General features: G+C 40.0%; 1 protein-coding gene across 1 annotated transcript in view; it reads left to right on the top strand.

Moving 5' to 3' along the window:
- The window catches only part of UQCC1 (ubiquinol-cytochrome c reductase complex assembly factor 1), a 145,477-nt gene that overhangs the window by 9,523 nt on the left and 118,238 nt on the right, over nt 1-17,716 (top strand). Inside the window, exon 2 of the mRNA XM_006144049.3 lies at nt 9,224-9,328. Within this exon, the coding sequence (XP_006144111.1) occupies nt 9,224-9,328 (105 nt within the window). The remainder of the gene's footprint in view (nt 1-9,223; nt 9,329-17,716) is intronic.

Below are 17,716 nucleotides of genomic sequence, written 5' to 3'. Positions count from 1 at the left end.
CAGAGCGGGAACCGCAGTCAACTACGTTAGAGTCCAGCGACATAGCCATTACACCAACTGCTGGTTCCCTAATTATTATTATTTTTAAAAAAGAATTATTTTATTTAACTTTATTTACTTATTTTAATTTGACTAGGAGGGTACAGTGAGAGAGAGAGAAAGTGAGAAAGCAAGCCACCAGGTCCGGGATCCGAGCCACAGTTGGCCATGTGGGAGTCCAGCACCCTTAACCACCATGCCACCTGCTGGTCCCTATTATTATTATTTTATTTAATTTTAATAATAATAATAATTTTAAATAAATTATTTAATTTTTAATTTATTGTTATCATCATTATTTAATTTGATCAGAGAGAGAGAAAGGAAAAGTGAGAAAGCAAGCTGCCAGGTCCAGGATTCGAACTATATTGGCCATGTGGGAGTCCAGCATCTTAACCACCATGCCACATACCAGTCCCAATAATAATTTTTAATATGCTATAGAGCATGTGCACTCACCAGAAAGAGAGAGAGAAAGGGAAAATGAGAAAGCAAGCCACCAGGTCTGGGACTTAAATTGTAGTTGGTCATGTGGGAGTCCAGTGCCTTGACCACTGTGCCACCACTGGTCCCTGGATATTGCTATTTAGAAACCAGACTGGGGAGTGGCCCTGTTTCCTGGTGGTTAAGTGAGCTTGCTCTCACATGGCTGATCATGCGGTCAAATACTAGCCCCAGTGACTTGAAGAATATGCTGGGTACGTGTGTGTGTGCCCCAAATCCCAACAGGATGGAGACATGAGGTGAAGGGATTGTAGTGTGACCATGCCCCATTGGGGAAGGTGCTCCTTCCCTCCCTTCCCCCATGTCTCCATTTCTCTCTGGTGAGTGCATGCATCCTATGGCAAAAACAAAACAAATCTGGGTGCTACCATGTCCTCATTGTTTGTTACTAGGAGTCAGTCCTTCCAGGTTATATGGACATGGATAGGAAATATATCTATGTATATACATATATAAAAACACATGTATCTGTTCTTTATATCTTAACCCACAGCAATTACTCTTATATTTGATCCAGTATGACAGGATTTAGTATGGAAACCTGACTTCTCACCCTTAAATGTATTTACTGATTTGTTCAGCTCCTTCCTGTTATATAATCAGTTTTTGGAAAGTTCAGATTGGACATCCCTAACAAAATAGGAAGAAGCAGTGTATTCAGTCATTTTTGAAGGAATGGTTGAACATTTTCTGCTTCTTGTGTATATAGAAGTAACTAATTTTCTTAATAGATTTTTAAAAAATATTATTCATTGTAATTATTTTATTTTTCTATTTTTTTGAAGTTGATGAGAGAGAGACAGAGAGAAGGAAAGTGAGAAAGCAAGCTGCCAGGTCCAGGACTTGAACCATGGTCAGCCATGTGGGAGTCCAGCCACCTTAGCCACCACGCCACCTGCCGGCCCCAGAAGTAACCAATTTTTATTTAAAATTTTTAAAGATTTTTGCTATAGGGTGCATGCACTCGCTGGAGTGATAGAGAGAGAGACAGAGAGAAGGAAAGTGAGAAAGCAAGCTGCCAGGTCCAGGACTTGAACCATGGTCAGCCATGTGGGAGTCCAGCCACCTTAGTCACCACGCCACCTACCAAAAGTAACTAATTTTTATTTAAAATTTTTAGAGATTTTTGCTATAGGGCACGTGCACTCGCTGGAGTGATAGAGAGACAGAGAGTGAGAAATCACCCCACCTCCCCCCCAGGAAGATGGTCATGCTGCAATCCCTTCTCCATTCTCCCCTTGGGATCTTGGGCCTGCACACACATGTGCCCGGTGTGATGTTTAAGCCACCAGGTCTGAGACTTGGACCATGATTGACTATGTGGGAGTCCAGTGATGTAACCATTATACCATCTGCTAGTCCCATTAATTTTATTTTTCTTTTTAAAAATTTCATTTCTTTCTAACATGAGCAGGAGAGACACACAGAGACAGAGAGGTAGAAAGAAAGCATTGCTTTTAGGTTCATGATGATGTGATCCACCCTCAGTCTCAGCCAGCTTTACATTGGGCACACATGTGCCTGGCATACTCAGGTCTCTGGGTATGAACTGGGAACCTTGCCATGTGGGTCAGCTTTGATGGTGTTGCATTTTACCACTGCACCACAGTGCAGCCCCTAAAAGTATCCTTTTTTAGTGTGCCACTTTGTAACTTGCCAAGGCATTTGTTACAGTAGTATTTGTTCTTTGGATTATGAAATTGAATTAGCATCTATAGTATTCAGAGTATAGGTACCACTACGACATTTCAGAGTGTATTTTGTGTTTATAGTTGTCTTCATTATAGATTCTGTATTTACAAACTCACCTAGTTGCTAGAATGTATTAGGTTCTGTATTTACAAACTCACCTAGTTGCTAAAATTTATTAGGTCGTCGGGAAAGTCATGACAGATTTTTGCATAGAAAAATATGACTCAATATTTGTAACCTTCAAATCAACATGACTCGTGGTCTTTCATAGTCACTTGAAGATATGTACAGGGGGTGAGAAATTTGAGCTCCTAATGTGCAAGTTCCCAGCTGAGGTCAAACAAGGTGACACTTTGCTTTCTTGTTTCAGCTCTCAACAGTAAACAAATGTCCTTTTTATGGTCTTTTTATGTGATTTTTCTGTGTTTTTGTACTTTTTTTTAAAGCAATCTCTTTTCTTTTTTTTTTAAGAATTATTTATTTAATCTTATTTATTCAGTCCTTTATTTTAATTTGACCAGAGAGAGAGAGAGAGAGAGAGAGAGAAAGTGGGAAAGCAAGCCACCAGGTCCAGGATTTGAACCGTGGTCGGCCATGTGGGAGTGTCCAGCGCCTTAACCACCACACCACCTGCTGGTCCCCTGTTTTTGTACTTTTGTTGATGATTTTCCTGTTTAAATGTCCTCTGAGTTTAATGCTGAAGCACTGTCCAGGATTGCTAAGTACAAGAAGTTTGCGATGTGTGTTATGGAGAAAATACATATATTAGATAAATTTTGTCCAGAAGTGGCTTGTATAGGGCTCTTCAAAAAGTTCATGAAAAATGCTCATTCTGAAATATTATATATGAATTTCAAAATGTTTCTGCACTCAAAATACTCATACTATAATTCCATTCCATTTATTTATCTGTTTGTTTTGATTTTCAAACTGCCAGGTTTGAGACTCAAACTGAGGTCGGTCATGTGGGAATCCAGCACCTTAGCCACCATGCCACCTGATGGCCCTCTACAGATTTTTTTTTTTTTAAAGTTTCTTTCTTTTGTCAGAGATAGAGACAGCACCCCCAACAGGATATGAGTGTTGTGATCCATCCATCCCCAGCCTTTATGCAGCTCAGTTCATGGGCAAGTGTATGCCCAGTAAACTCAGGGAAGCCTCTAGACTTGAACTGGGAACCTTTCCATGTGAGATTGCTTCACAGGGTATTGTATTTTACTGCTGTTTGGCCTTTCTGGTACCTCCATAAACATTTTTTTGAGAGACTTTTACCATAGGGCGTATGCCCTTGCCAGAGAGATAGAGACAGAAGATGACAGCAGACATGGCCACGCTGCAATCCCTTCTCCATTCTCCTTCTGGGATCCTGGGCATGCGTGCACACACACACACACACACACACACACACACACACACATCTGGCGTGATTTTCAAGCCCTTGGGTCCTGGACCCTGTACACTGTGGTTCAGTTTTGGCTAACTCAGTGTTTGTGGTAACTTTATAAACATAACTATGGTGAATATGAGAATTTACTGTAAAGCCTTTTCTAGATCATGAGTGAACCAAGGAGGATACTATGTATCTTAAAAATCATATGTAGAAACAGCCCTGCCAGTGGGTTGATGAATAGTCAATAAAAGATCTGGTATGTCTGAATATTTTAAGATACTGATATAAAATCACCCTGCAATTAACATATATACAAGAAACAAAAACATGAAATCCATCTTTAAAATTTTGGTTTTGAAGTATTTGTGAGGCAGAAAGACAGACCTAGTTCCCACTTAGTTACTGTGCATTTATCTTAAGTTAAAATAGTATTTTTTTTTACCACTGGGAATGGCTCTAAATCTTTTTCTGAGCTTAGAAGAAGTTGAAATGTGCCAATTGTTATAGTCCTAATATATTAGCACCTGTGAGAAAGAGATCCATACTTTTATAGATTTTTATTTATTTATTAAATAATTATTTTATTTAACTTTATTTAGGATTCTTGTTTTCCAGTTTGATCAGATAGCAGAGAGAGGAAAGCAAAAAAGAAACCCCCAGGTCCAGGACTCGAACCATGGTCAGCCATGTGGGAGTCCAGTGCCGTTAACCACCATGCCACCTGCCAGCCCCTCTATTTATTTATTATTTTTTTAGAGACCTTTTTGCTATAGGGCTCATGTGCTTGCCAGAGAGACAGAGACAGAAAGCAAGAAGTTGCCCCCTAGAGAGGATGGCCATAACTCAATCCCTTCTCCTCTGTTCTCCTCTTGGGATCTTGGGCATGCACACACACGTGCCCAGAGTGAGTTTTAAGCCGCTGGGTCCAGGACTGGAACCGCGGTTGACTACTTGGGAGTCCAGTGACGTAACCATTGTGTCATCTGCTCGTCCTAAGACTTATGTTTATAAAGGTTTTTATTTATAAACAAAGTATTGGGAGAGATGGAAAGGGAAGAGGAGTGAGTAGAGTCAGTAGAACCAGACACTGAGTCTACTGAGATTTCTTAAAGCAAATGAACTTACTATCAATAGTTTGGGTAGGATTGCAGAGGAGAGTCCCAAAGGAAATGACTGCAAGAGGGTTAGCTTTTGTGTGGAGTGGAGCAGTGATTCCTAAACCAGAGAATTGGAGTAGGTTTTGAAACTGCTGAGTAAAGACAAAGAGCAGTGTACGCTAGTGTTGTGAAAATTCTAGAGGGGTCCACTTGGTAAAGACCAGTAAAGATCAGGGGTTTAAGCTTGACTGAAGAGGTACTTGGAGCCACTACAAGCTTTTGAGAAAGCGAATGAATGTCAGGTTCAAAACTACATATATATGTGCATTTTATTTTGTTTTTTTTTAGGCTTTTGCCATAGGGAATGTGGCCTAGAAAGAGACAGAGAGAACGTGAGAAATCACTACCTGGGGGATGGCCATGCTGCTATCCCTTCTCCATTCTCCTCTTGGGGTTTGGGGTGCTCATGCATATGCACCTGGTATGATTTTTAAGCTGCCAGTCCAGGACTCAAACTGCTGCCAGTTATGTGGGATTCCAGTGCCTTAACCACCGTGCTACTTGCTCACCCTCAAAACAATATTTTAAGAAAATGGTTTTTGACAGTTTGTTGGGAAAAGAGGAGTTTATATAATTCAATAATAATTATTAATAACTATGATACCTTTGTGTGTATTTTCTGTTATCAGAGTGCTTTTTACAAATGTTCCTTGGAACACTCCTGTGAGATAGTTTTTGGTTTATAATTGCCAGAGGCTATGTGTGCTTGCCAGAGAGAGCAGGGAGAGAGAGGTAGAGGGAGCAAGCACCCTCCCTGAGGGGGTAGTCATACCATAGTTCTTCTCTATTTCTCCATCATATCAAGATTTGTGTGTGCATATACATGTTTCCCGATGTCTTTTTTTTTTTTTTTTTTAAGAATTTAACTTGATTTATTTATTTGACCAGAGAGGAACAGAGTGAGATTGAGACTGAGAGAGAGAGAGAAAGAGAGAGAAAGCCTCCAGGGTCGGGACTTGAACCTTGGTCAGCCATGTGGGAGTCCAGCACCTCTAAACATCATACCACCTGCCGACCCCTCCCTGGTGTCTTTTTTCAAGCTGCCAAGGCTGGGTGGGATTTGAACCCTAGTTGACCATGTGAGGTTGGGCTCCTTTAACCACTAGGTCACAGAGGCAATTTGGTAGGTTTTTGTGTTTATTTGTTTGTTTTTAATTGCCAGAGGGTGCTCATAATTGCCAGAGAGGGAAGGGAAAAAGAGGAAGAAAGCATCCTCCCATGGGCTGTGGTTTCATCACAAACCCTTCTCCATTTCTTTTTCCTGTCAGGATTTTGGGCATGCATGCACAAGTGCCTGGTTTATTTTTCAGGCTACTGGAGTCAGGATTTGAACTGTGCTGTCAGCTAAATAGGTCTGTTTTTCTTAACCACTAGAGTAGAGGTAGACCCAATAATTTTTATTCCATTTTTCATGAGGGAAAATGGAGGCCCGCATTGTTAAATAACTCTTGGGGTCTCTGAAAAGTCATGACATGTTTTTTCATAGAAAAACAAGAAAATACCCAGGACTTTTCCAAAGACCCAATAGTTTATGGTCACACAGACTTTTTTTTTTTTTTTTTTGAGAGATTTTTGCTATAGGGCACGGGCGCTCGCCAGACAGACATAGAGACAGAAAGCGAGAAATCACCCCCCATGGGGGATGGTCACGCCGAAATCCCTTCTCCTCCATTCTCCTCTTGGGCTCTTGGGCACACACGCACATGCGCCCAGCGTGAGTTTTAAGCCACCGGGTCCGGGACGCGAACCGCGGTCGACTACGTGGGAATCCAGTGACATAGCCATTATGCTAACTGCTGGTTCCCGTTCACACAGATGTTTAATGGCAGAATTGAGATTCAGACACCCTTTCTATCACACCTCAGCAGTTTCAATTAAGGATTGGACAAGAATTGTATGATTGGAGAAGGAAAGAACAGCTGATTGGTCCTTTCTTCAGAACAGATTTAAAATGTTGGTTTAAGACCAAGTAGAACTAAAATTACAGAAAAAAGTTCTGTTGATATTGGAAATAACACAATGAAATTCTTCAGAAAATCTTCCAAAAGTTTGCATTGTTTCTACCTGTAGTTTTTTCTTGCTCCTCTCAACCCCTAGCCTTGGGCTTTTAATCTGGAGACGGTTCATTCCATATGTACATTTTTTAGGAAAGGAATGTCCACATTGAATGAGACTGGTAAATCTGTCAGTATTAGTAAATTTAAACACTAGCAGTTGTCTCTTATTTGAAAATCATACCTACAGATCAAACCTCAGCTGAAAGAAAATATTTTTAGCCCTACCTTATTTATTTACTTAATGAGAGATTTTTGCTGTAGGGCGCATACACTCGCCAGAGAGACAGAGAGTGACAGAGAAACAGAAAGCGAGAAATCACCCCCTGGGGGGGATGGCCATGCCACAATCCCTTCTCCATTTTCCTCTCAGGATTTTGGGCATGTATACACATGCACTTGGCATGAGTTTTAAGTCACTGGGTCTGGTACTTGAACGGTGGTCAGCCGTGTAAGAGTCCAACAATGTAACCACTACGCCATCTGCTGGTCCCTATTTATTTATTTTTAAAGTTTGCTATAGGGCATGTGCACTTGTCAGAAAGAGACAGAGAGCAAGGGAAAGGGAGAAATCACCTCTTGGGGGAATGGCCATGCTGGAGGCCCTTCTCATTTTCTTCTTGGGATTTTGGACATGCATGCACACATGCCTGGTGTGTTTTCCAAGCTGCCAGGTTTGAGACTTGAACCATAAGTCAGCTATGTGAGATCCAGCCTCTTAACTACACCACTGGCTGTTCTTACTCTACTCTACATTTAACATATAAGGTGCTGTGAGTGGTTTGTTAGGAACAGTTACACAATTGTAGAACCGCAAGACACTTATAAAAGCATTTGCCCCTGGGAACCAGCAGTTAGCGTAATGGCTATGTCGCTGGACTCCCACGTAGTCGACCGCGGTTCGCATCTCGGACCCGGTGGCTTAAATCTCACGCTGGGCGCGTGTGCGTGCCTGCCCAAGATCCCGAGAAGAGAATGGAGGAGAAGGGATTGCGGCGTGACCATCCCCCCTGGGGGGTGATTTCTCGCTTTCTGTCTCTATGTCTCTGTCTGTCTGGCGAGCGCACGCGCCCTATAGCGAAAACCTCTCCAAAAAAAAAAAAAGCATTTGCCCCTTTCTGCCTATGCACAAGGAAATGGGCAGAGTCAACCTAATAATGAGCTGTACGGTACTCTTGATTTATATGTGTGTGTGTGTGTGTATGTATATACATTTTATATACATATATTAATTTTTAAAAGAATTATTTTATTTAGCTTTATTTATTTATTTTAGTTTGGCCAGGTAAGGACAGAGAGAGAGAGGGAAAGTGAGAAAGCAAGTTGCAATGTCTGGGACTCAAACCATGGTCAGCCATGTGAGTCCAGTGTCCCTAGTCACCACACCACCGGCTAGCCCCAATATATATATTTTTTAATCCCGAGATTTTATCTTTATTTTATAGATGACCAACCAATGCTCACAGAGGTTTTTGTCTAATATGTAGCTATGAACAGTGGAGCCAAAAGTCAAAATAGTGGTTTTTTTTTTAAAGAATTTATTTAACTTTATTTAGGTATTTATTTTAATTTGACCAGAGAGAGAGAGAAAGAGAGAAAGCAAGCTGCTAGATCCGGGACTCAAACCGTGGTTAGCCATGTGGGAGCCCAGCACCCTTAACCACCATGCCACCTGCTGGCCCCTAGTACTTTTTAAATTTTTAAGTGGTTTTTGCCTTAGGGTGTGTGCACTCCCCAGGAACGGAGAGACACACACACACAGAGACAGTGAAAGGGAAAGTGACCCTTCCCCCGGGGTGGGGGGTGGTGATGACCATGCTGCAATCCTTTCTCCTCCATTCTCCTCCTGGGATCTTGCAGGTGCATTCACATTCACCCAGTGTGTTTTCAGCTGTTGGGTTCAGGACTTAAACTGATTGGCTATGTGGGAATCCAATGACGTAACCGTTACTCCATTTGCTCGCCCTCTATCATTTAGTTTTTATAGAGGTTTCCTTATGACGTGATTTATTAAATTACTGGCTTCTGGTGATTAACTCAATCTCTGGTCCTTTCTCCTCCTAGAGGTGGGGATAGTGTCCTTCCCAAGCCCCAGAGTTCCAACCCTATAGTCACATGGTGCTCCTTTGGCCACCCATCACCCATGAGTGACCTCATTGGTACAAGCTCATGTAGGGTTGAAATAGGCTTATGAATAACAAAACGCTCTTCTCTTACCCCATCACTCAGAAATTCCAAGGGTTTTAGGAACTCTGTGTCAGGAACCTGAGGTGACCAAATATGTATTTCTTATTAGGATGTCACAGCGTCACGATGTCTTTGTCTTTGCCTTCGACATATGGAGTCTGACATAGATTCCTGACAGACTTTTTTTTTTCTTTTTCTAGAGGAACCAGACTAGCATCTTCCAGTGGGTTCCAGTATGCAGCCGACTGGTACCTGTGTCTCCTATCCAAGGACAGGAGGGCAGGACACTGTCTGGTATTTCCCAGGTAAAGTTTGTTGTTCCTTTTCTTGGTATGAAAACCTTCATGTTTATGTAATGTATTTGTAATGTGCAAATGTCATGTATTTATAGATTAGCCAACCTAACTCTGTGTTGGAAAAACCTCATGAGACCACTCTGGGTCTCTATGGTGTCAGCTTAGGTCTGATTCCTACAGTATGGTGTCTAGGGCGTTGCTTCTAAATACCCCAGCAATGGAACTTAGCCTAGGATACCATGCTACAGTCTGATGATTTTTACTGTTAGGGAGTTCTTCCAGATATTCATCTCAGAGTTAACCTTTTTTCAAGTTTTCTTTTTGTGACTGTTTTGCGCCACTTTTATTTGGGGTGAGAAATGTTTCTTTTTCTTTTCTTTTCCCTTTTAGAACATAAAATCCAAGAAAGGATTTTTTATTTTTTCTTAATTCGAAGAGACAGAGGGAGAGGTAACGTCAGAAGGCAACCCCCAGGGAGATGGCCTTGCTGAAATCCCTTCTCTGTTCTCTCAGGATTTGGGGCACACACACACGCCTAGTGTGTTTTTCAAGTTGCTGGATCTGGTACTTGAACTGCCATGGTCAACTATGTGAGGTCTACCCGCCTTAACTACCACACCGCGGACTGACCCATGAAACAGTTATTTGGGTTTTAGTTTACCTTTGACCACATGATTCATTATAGTGTAATTTACCTTAGACCCTCAGTGAGGAGTTTATTCCTCTGTTTTTGTTAGTTATACAAATAACTTAGTAATAAAAGAAATAAAACTCATCTGTGGCTTCAGATATAAAAACATCAATATTTTAATCCCTGCTGGTTCTTTTCCAACCCTTATGTGTGTGTATGTGTGTGTACTAATTTTTTCCTTAGGTACCTTAACAAATATCCGCTAGAACAGGTATGATTCATGTTGTTTAGGTAGACTTTGTAATTAATTATTTTTATTTTTTAATTTTAATTTTATTTATTATTATTTTTAAAATTTGCTACAGGGCACACATACTCACCAAAGAGAGATAGAGAGACAGAGAGAGAAAGCGAGAAACCAAGCCTCCAGGTCTGGGACTCAAGCTGTGGTCAGCCATGTGGGAATCTAGTGCCCTCACCACACCACTTGCTGGCCCCTATAATTAAAGTTTTAATGGCTATATGACATTCTATTTATTATTTTTTTGAGATATTTTTGCTATTAGGATGTGTGTGCTCACTAGAGAGACAGAGACAGAGAGATAGAAAGTGAGAAATCACCCCCAAGGGGGTTGGCCACGTTATAATCTCTTATCCTCCATTCTCCTTTCGAGATTTTGGATATGCATGCTCCTGTGCCCAGAGTGAGTTTCAAGCTGCCGGGGCTGGGACTTGAACCATGATCTACCACATAGGAGTCCAGCACTTAACTACTATCTATGCCACCTGCTGGCCCCCTTGACATTCTATTTACCTAGCCTATGTTGGATATTAAAATCTTTTCTTTTTTCCTTGGCCACTATAAGCTTTAATTTTTCCATTTCCTTAGCTTTTTTTTTCTTATTTTAAATTATTTACTGAAGATAAATTCCTAGGAAGGTATACCCTGGATCGAAAGGTTTCTCCAAAAAGTTGTTTTAATTTCTTAAGCTACCAACAATGCATATGCAACTTTTTTTTTTTTTTTTGAGAGAGTTTTTTTTGTTTTTTTTTTGCTATCTAGTGCGTGTGCTCGTCGGCAGGACAGAGACAGAGAGATAGAAAGTGAGAAATCACCCCCCAGAGGGGATGGCCATGCCTCAGTACCTTCTCCTCCATTCTCCTCTTGGGATCTTGGGCACGCACACATACACATGCACCCGGCGTAAGTTTTAAGCTTCTGGGTCCTGAACTTGAACCACAGTGAACTATATGGCAGTCCAGCAAAGTAACCATTATGCCATCTGCTGGTTCCTTGTTTTAAATCATTACCTCCTCCATGTTAGGTACTTTTTATTTAATTTTATTTATTCATTCATTTTATTTTAATTTGACCAGACAGAGAGAAAGAAAAAGAGGGAAAGTGAGAAAGCAAGCCACCAGGTCCAGGACTCGAACTGTGGTTGTCCATGTTGGAGTGTCCAGTGCTTTAACTAAACACCACGCCACCTGCTGGTCCCCATGTTGGGTACTTTTTAAAAATTTAAATTAACCATATGGAAAATGTTACTTTCTTTGTATTCATCTAGCTATCATGGTTATACATTTTTTTCTGTTTATCAGTTGTATTCTACTTTGTGAGAATTATATACTTATATAACTTCACCATTCATCTACTAGAAATTGAGTTTTCTTACCAATTTCTATTAGTTTCAACTGTAGCCATTAACTTTTCCATATTTGATGAAATTTTAAAAAATTACTGGGGCTGGCAGGTGGTGTGGTGGTTAAGGGTGCTGGACTCCCACATGGCTGACAGCAGTTCGAGTCCTGGACCCGCAGCTTGCTTTCTCAATTTCTCTCATACTCTCTCTTTCACTCTGTCCCTCTTTGGTCAAATTTTAAAAATAAATAAATAAATAAATAAATAAAGTTAACGAGACCAGCAGTTGGTGTAATGGCTATGTCGCTGGACTCCCATGTAGTTGACCATGGTTTGAGTCCCAGACCCAGTGGTTTAAACTCACGCCAGGCACATGTACGTGTGTGCCCAAGATTGTGAGAGGAGAATGGAGAAGGGATTGTGGCGTGGCCGGGGGGAGGGGGGAAGATGATTTCTCACTTTCTGTTTCTCTGTCTCTCTCTGTCTTTCTGTCTTTCCTCTGTCTTTCTGGTGTGCGCACACACCCTATAGCAAAAACCTCTTAAAAAAATAGAATAAATAAATAAAGTTAACTAAAATAATTCTTTAAAAAAATTACTTTGGCTATACTTTATTTATATAACATATGTAGTTAACAAATTTTAAAATTCTCTTCAAGTAAAATATAAGTCCTTCCTTTCTGAGGATTTTTTTTTTTTTTTAAGAATTATTGTATTTAACTTTACTTATTTATTTATTTTTAAAAATTTGACCAGAGAGGGACAGAGCAAGAGATAGGGAAAGTAAGAAAGCAAGCCAGCTGCCAGGTCTGGGACTTGAACCACGATCAGTCATGTGGGAGGTCAGCACCCTTAACCATCATGCCACCTGCTGACCCCCTGAGGATGTCTTACTTGACCCTGGATTTCTTGGGTTTTCACTAAGCCTCGCATAGAGTAGGCAGTAAATATATGTTTACTGAATGAAGAATAATACCTGTGCAAAAGAGGTACCTAATTTTGGGTAGTCATGCTGGCATTTCTTTTCAGAGCTGAGATGTGTTCTACTGAAAAATTTAGATATAATTTTTCATATCATTCTAAATCATTTGTCATTTATATGTATATAGAAGGTTGGGGGAAGGTACTTATATGAATTTCTGACTTGTGCCTCTTTCTTTGGATCAGTAAACATTTCTTGAGTACCCAGTATGTCACAGATAATGTATTAGACTCTGGGACAACATTAGAGCAATAAATCCTTTTTCTTAAAAAAAAAAGAATTATTTTATTTAACTTTATTTATTCATTTATTTTAATTTGACCAGAGAGAAACAGAACAAGAGAGTAAGGGAGAGAGAGAAAGAAAATGAGAAAGCAGGCTGCCAGGTCTGGAATTCAAATCATGGTCAGCCATGTGAGAATCCAGTGCCCTTAACCACCTTACTACCTACCAGCCCCATAGAATACATCCTTGTAAATAGCTCAAGGTGGCTTATCTCTGAGTTGCATTTTGACCAGATGTAATTTTAGTCAGTATAAATAAACTGACATTTATCATATTAACTATAACTAGTTGGTATATCTTTACATTCTCAGAGGTTCCCTGGTTAGAAACTTTTGCTTCAAAATAGTATTCTTGGGTACATGTCTGACAGGGAGACAAATTTGATTCAGAATGAAGGGGAATTTTATTTTAATGGGAACTATGGTGTGGGCCCACCATGTGTGCAGTAGTTAAGCTGGTGCTTATGAAGCCAGATCCCACATGGCCAATTGTAGTTCGAATCCTGGTCTCAGCAGCTTGAATAACTGAACATGTGTACATGTGGACCCCAGATCCTGATAGAATGGAGAAATTGAGGGAAGAAGAATTGTAGTATGGCCCCAGTTGGCCACTTTATGTGCACTCTGGCAATAAAAGAAAAACATTTTTCTTGAATTTGCTGTACAGTGTGTATGTTCACTGGAAAGAGACAGCAAGAAAGAGAAAAAGTGAGAAAACCTCCCTCCTTGGGATGGGGGAGTTGGGGGATGACTACACTGCAATCCCTTCTCTATTCTCTTACCAGGATTTTGGGCACACATACACATACACTGAGTGTGTTTTTCAAGCTGCCAGGTTCAGGACTTGAACTGTGCATTTGGCCACGTGGGATCCAGCTGTCTTTTTGTTTTTTTATTGTCTAATTATAATTTAGAAATCAAGATCTGGGTGCTTATGGTACATGAACCTCTGTTGTTGAACTCTAGTCAGGTTTTTGAAGGCAGCTTGATATGAGACAGAAAATACCTCTGAATGTATGTTCTACTCCTTGGTGGCCTTCACTTCTTTGACCCTTATCATCCTAAGTTCTAAGATAGGAAAAAGTAGTATCTACTTTACCAAGTGTTTGATAATGCAGGGAAAACACCAAGCATGTAGGCACCAGGCATATGCGAGATCTACAGTAAGTTGTAGCTGCTATTTTTGTTGCTATTCTGTTCATGCTACTTGGGTAAGTTTTCTTCTCACTGCATGAAGTGAAACTTAAAGGAAAAAAAATTGTCCTAAAACTACCTTAACCAAGTTGCAACCTTTCCCTTGGTCTTATTAGTTTTCTCATCTATGAAGTGAAAAGGTTGGACCAGAAGATCTCTGAGATTTCTTCCAGCTCAAGTGTTGTTATTCTAAGTTACTCCTTATTTCTTCAGTTGCCTTTTCTCCAAGCTAAACAGCCTCAATTCATTTTAACCTTTCCACTAGGACCTTTTATTCATCCCTTTGATCATTTCTGTGGTTCTTTTTTGAACTGTCTCCAGGTTGTCTTTGAAAAAAAAAAATCACCTAGCTTTTATTGGGTACCAACCATGCCCAGAATAGTGTTGAGCATTGGGACAGAAAATTAAAGAAGTGTAATAAGAAGGGCTGTACCCTGGTGGAGCTTACAGTCTTGTTAAAAGGACCAGAAATTTATACCCATGGTATTGATTAATTGCTTGAGTCCATCCATCTTCCCTACCCCTCCCTCTCTCCTTTTCTTCCTCCACCCCTTTCGCTTTTATCATAGAAACCTCTTCACTTTCAGAATCTTTTTGAAAACAAAAAATAAGCATGAAATCTTGTGTTCTTTTTAATGAGGAACTATCTGCGAAAGTAGTTAAGTATTTATATTTTACACTGCAGTTTACATATCTCTTTCATGTACGTTATTTTATTTGGTTCTTAAAACAAAGATACAAGATAAACAGAGCTCGAGCTTCAGCTCAGGTCTCCTGACCCAGTGTTTTTTCTCTCTTCACTACAACATACCTTCTCACCTCTGCTTTCTCATTCAGCCCTCCTCTCTAGGCTGCCCTTTTCCCTATGATGTCTTTTCTGATGACTTTAGGTCATTCTTTTTCATTTTAAAATTTCTTTTGTTTACACTATTTCACATCTTTTTGCGTTTTTGTACATTTTGTTAAAGTAAAACAATAGTATAGAAAAGGCACGAATCTTAAGTGTACAGCCCAGTGAATTAATACAAAACGAATATAATGAGCATCCAGGTCAAGAAATAAAACATTACCGGAACCACAGAGCCTTCTTTGGTCCCCTGTTAGTCACTAACCCCAACCACGGTTAACAGTGTTCACTTTGAATGTCCTAGGTTATATGCCTTTTAAGCACATAATATGTAATCTTTTGTGTTTGTGTGATGTCATCCAGTTTAGGTTTAGAGATTCATCTATGTTTTCTGTAGTAATGGTTTATTTATTCTCATTTTTATATAGTATTTTATTATATGAATATACCATACTTCATTTATCCATTCTTATTTTGATGAAAATTTGAATTATTTCCATTTTGGGGCTTTTAAGAATAGTGTTGCTATTGGGGCCAGCAGTTGGCATAATGACTATGTTGCTAGACTCCCATGTAGTTGACCGCGGTTCAAATACCAGCCCCAGTTGCTTAAACTCACGCCAGGCGTGTGTGCTTGCGTGCACAAGATCCCAAGAGCAGAATGGAGGCGAAGGAATAGGGGGTGATTTCTTGCTTTCTGTTTCTCTGTCTCTCTCTGTCTTTCTGGCTAGTGCACGCGCCCTATTGCACATAAATAAACTTCTCCCCCAAAAAAGAATAGTGTTGCTATGAACATTTTTTTTTTAATTGCCAGAGGGTGTATGCTCACTAGAGAAGGATGGGAGGGTTACGGGGTGGGGGAGGAGAGAGAGAGAGAGAGAACCCTCCAACCCTCTAAAAGGCATGGTCATTCCATGATCCCTTCTCTTCCATTTCTCCATCCTGTTTGGACATACACGTGTACCTGACATGTTTTTCAAACCACCTGGGCTGAGATTCACACTACCATTGGCTGTGTAGGATCTGGTTCTCTTAACCACTAGGTTACGGGGCTAGCTCGCTAAGAACATCTTGTACATGCTTTTTGATGATCATATGTTCACCTTTCTGTTCGGGTGTATATTTAGAAATGGACTGCTGAGTCTTATAGGAGTGTATGTATTCAGCTTTAGAAGATTCTGCAAATACTTTTCCAAAGTGATTGTACCTTTTTACATTCCCTCCAGCAGTGTGTAAGTTCTAGTTGCTGTACATCTTTGCTCACACTGGGCTATTTTGTTTGTTTGTGGTGGGTGACCTTAAGACATTTTAGAGGGACCAGCAGTTAGCGTAATGGCTATGTCACTGGACTCCCATGTAGTCGACCGTGGTTCGAGTCCCAGTCCCGGTGGCTTAAACTCAGACCAGGCGCATGTGCGTATGTGCCCAAGATCCCAAGTGGAGAATGGAGGAGAAGGGATTGTGGTGTGGCCATCCCCCCCTGGGGGGTGATTTCTCGCTCTCTGTCTCTCTTGTCTCTGTCTTTCTTTCTGGTGAGTGCATGTGCCCTACAGGAAAAAACCTCTACAAAAAAAAAACCCCAAAAAACAAAAAATACATTTTAGAATGTGTTATTTAGCTCTATTTCTTGTGTGATAATTCTTCTTTTTCTTCTTTAGAAGATTACAAGCTCCTTGAGTATAGGAATTGTTTGTATCCCAAAACTTGGCACAAGGGCTGGCGTTTTGTGGGCGTTTAATAGAAGTTGGATTGATGAAACATATATATATGATGTGTGTGGACAAGGACAGGAAGGAAATAATCAGAAATAAAAGTTATGTACGTGGTAGGATTTGTTGAACAGACATTTGAGTATTTTTCATGTACAATGTACTAAATCCTGGTAATATATCTAGTTCTTACCCCCATGTATCTTTTTGGTAGTGGTAATAGAAAATAGGAAAGTACATAAATACATGTATAATTGTACTGTATAATAAGTGCCATGAAGGAAATGAACAGATTACTACTATGGTAGAGAATACTGAGATGGCAAGAACCTATTTTTAAATAAGGTACCCAAAGAAGGCCCCTTTGAAAAGTGATATTTGAATATTTCAGGGTATTTTTTCCTCTTTTACAATAAGTTATGCATTTGAAACTAAGGGAAAATGGAGGTCTTTCAGGAGTGAGTGTATCTTCTTGGGGGGGTCAAGGACAAGAGGGGGTGGTACAAAAAAGTAAATGTGTGTGTTTATAGGTATGTGTAGGACAACTAGATGTTGTTCTTGGTACTGGATACATACAAGAATAATGGCAGGACGGAAATACTGCAGGTGATGGGACAGCCACAGAAGAAATCTATTGGATACTCCTGAAGCTATGGAGAGAGAAAAAGATCTTATGACCTTAATAGAAGACAACTTAGCCCAAGGCACAGCTTGTTGAAAGTGCTGGTGGTTGTGTTCTTTGAACCACTTTAAGTGCTTTGTGTTCTAGATGGACCATTGCATTGATGTATGTGATGTAATGGGAGGTGTTCTGTGTTTAGTCTATGTTTTACAAAGCCTGATTGATATTTAGGAATTAAAGCAAAAGTGTCTTTGGGACAGACCAGAGAATCCTGACTAATATTTTAATATCCTTGTTTGGAAAGAAAAGTAAATAGTAATGTTCCACAATTAGAAATTCTATTTTTTCTTCGTTAGGATTAAAGAAAAGGTTATTTTTATCCCATATGTCTCATCTCTTCTTGGAATAAACCAGAATTGAAGGAATACCTTCTTTCTGTTCCCTCCCCATCTGTGTTTTTTTTTTTTTTTTTTTTTTTTTTTTTTTT

The sequence above is a fragment of the Tupaia chinensis genome, unplaced genomic scaffold (assembly GCF_000334495.1).
Source record: "Tupaia chinensis unplaced genomic scaffold, TupChi_1.0 Scaffold000115_1, whole genome shotgun sequence".
NCBI classification, from domain to species: Eukaryota; Metazoa; Chordata; class Mammalia; order Scandentia; family Tupaiidae; genus Tupaia; species Tupaia belangeri.
This window is presented reverse-complemented; position numbering and strand designations above follow the sequence as displayed.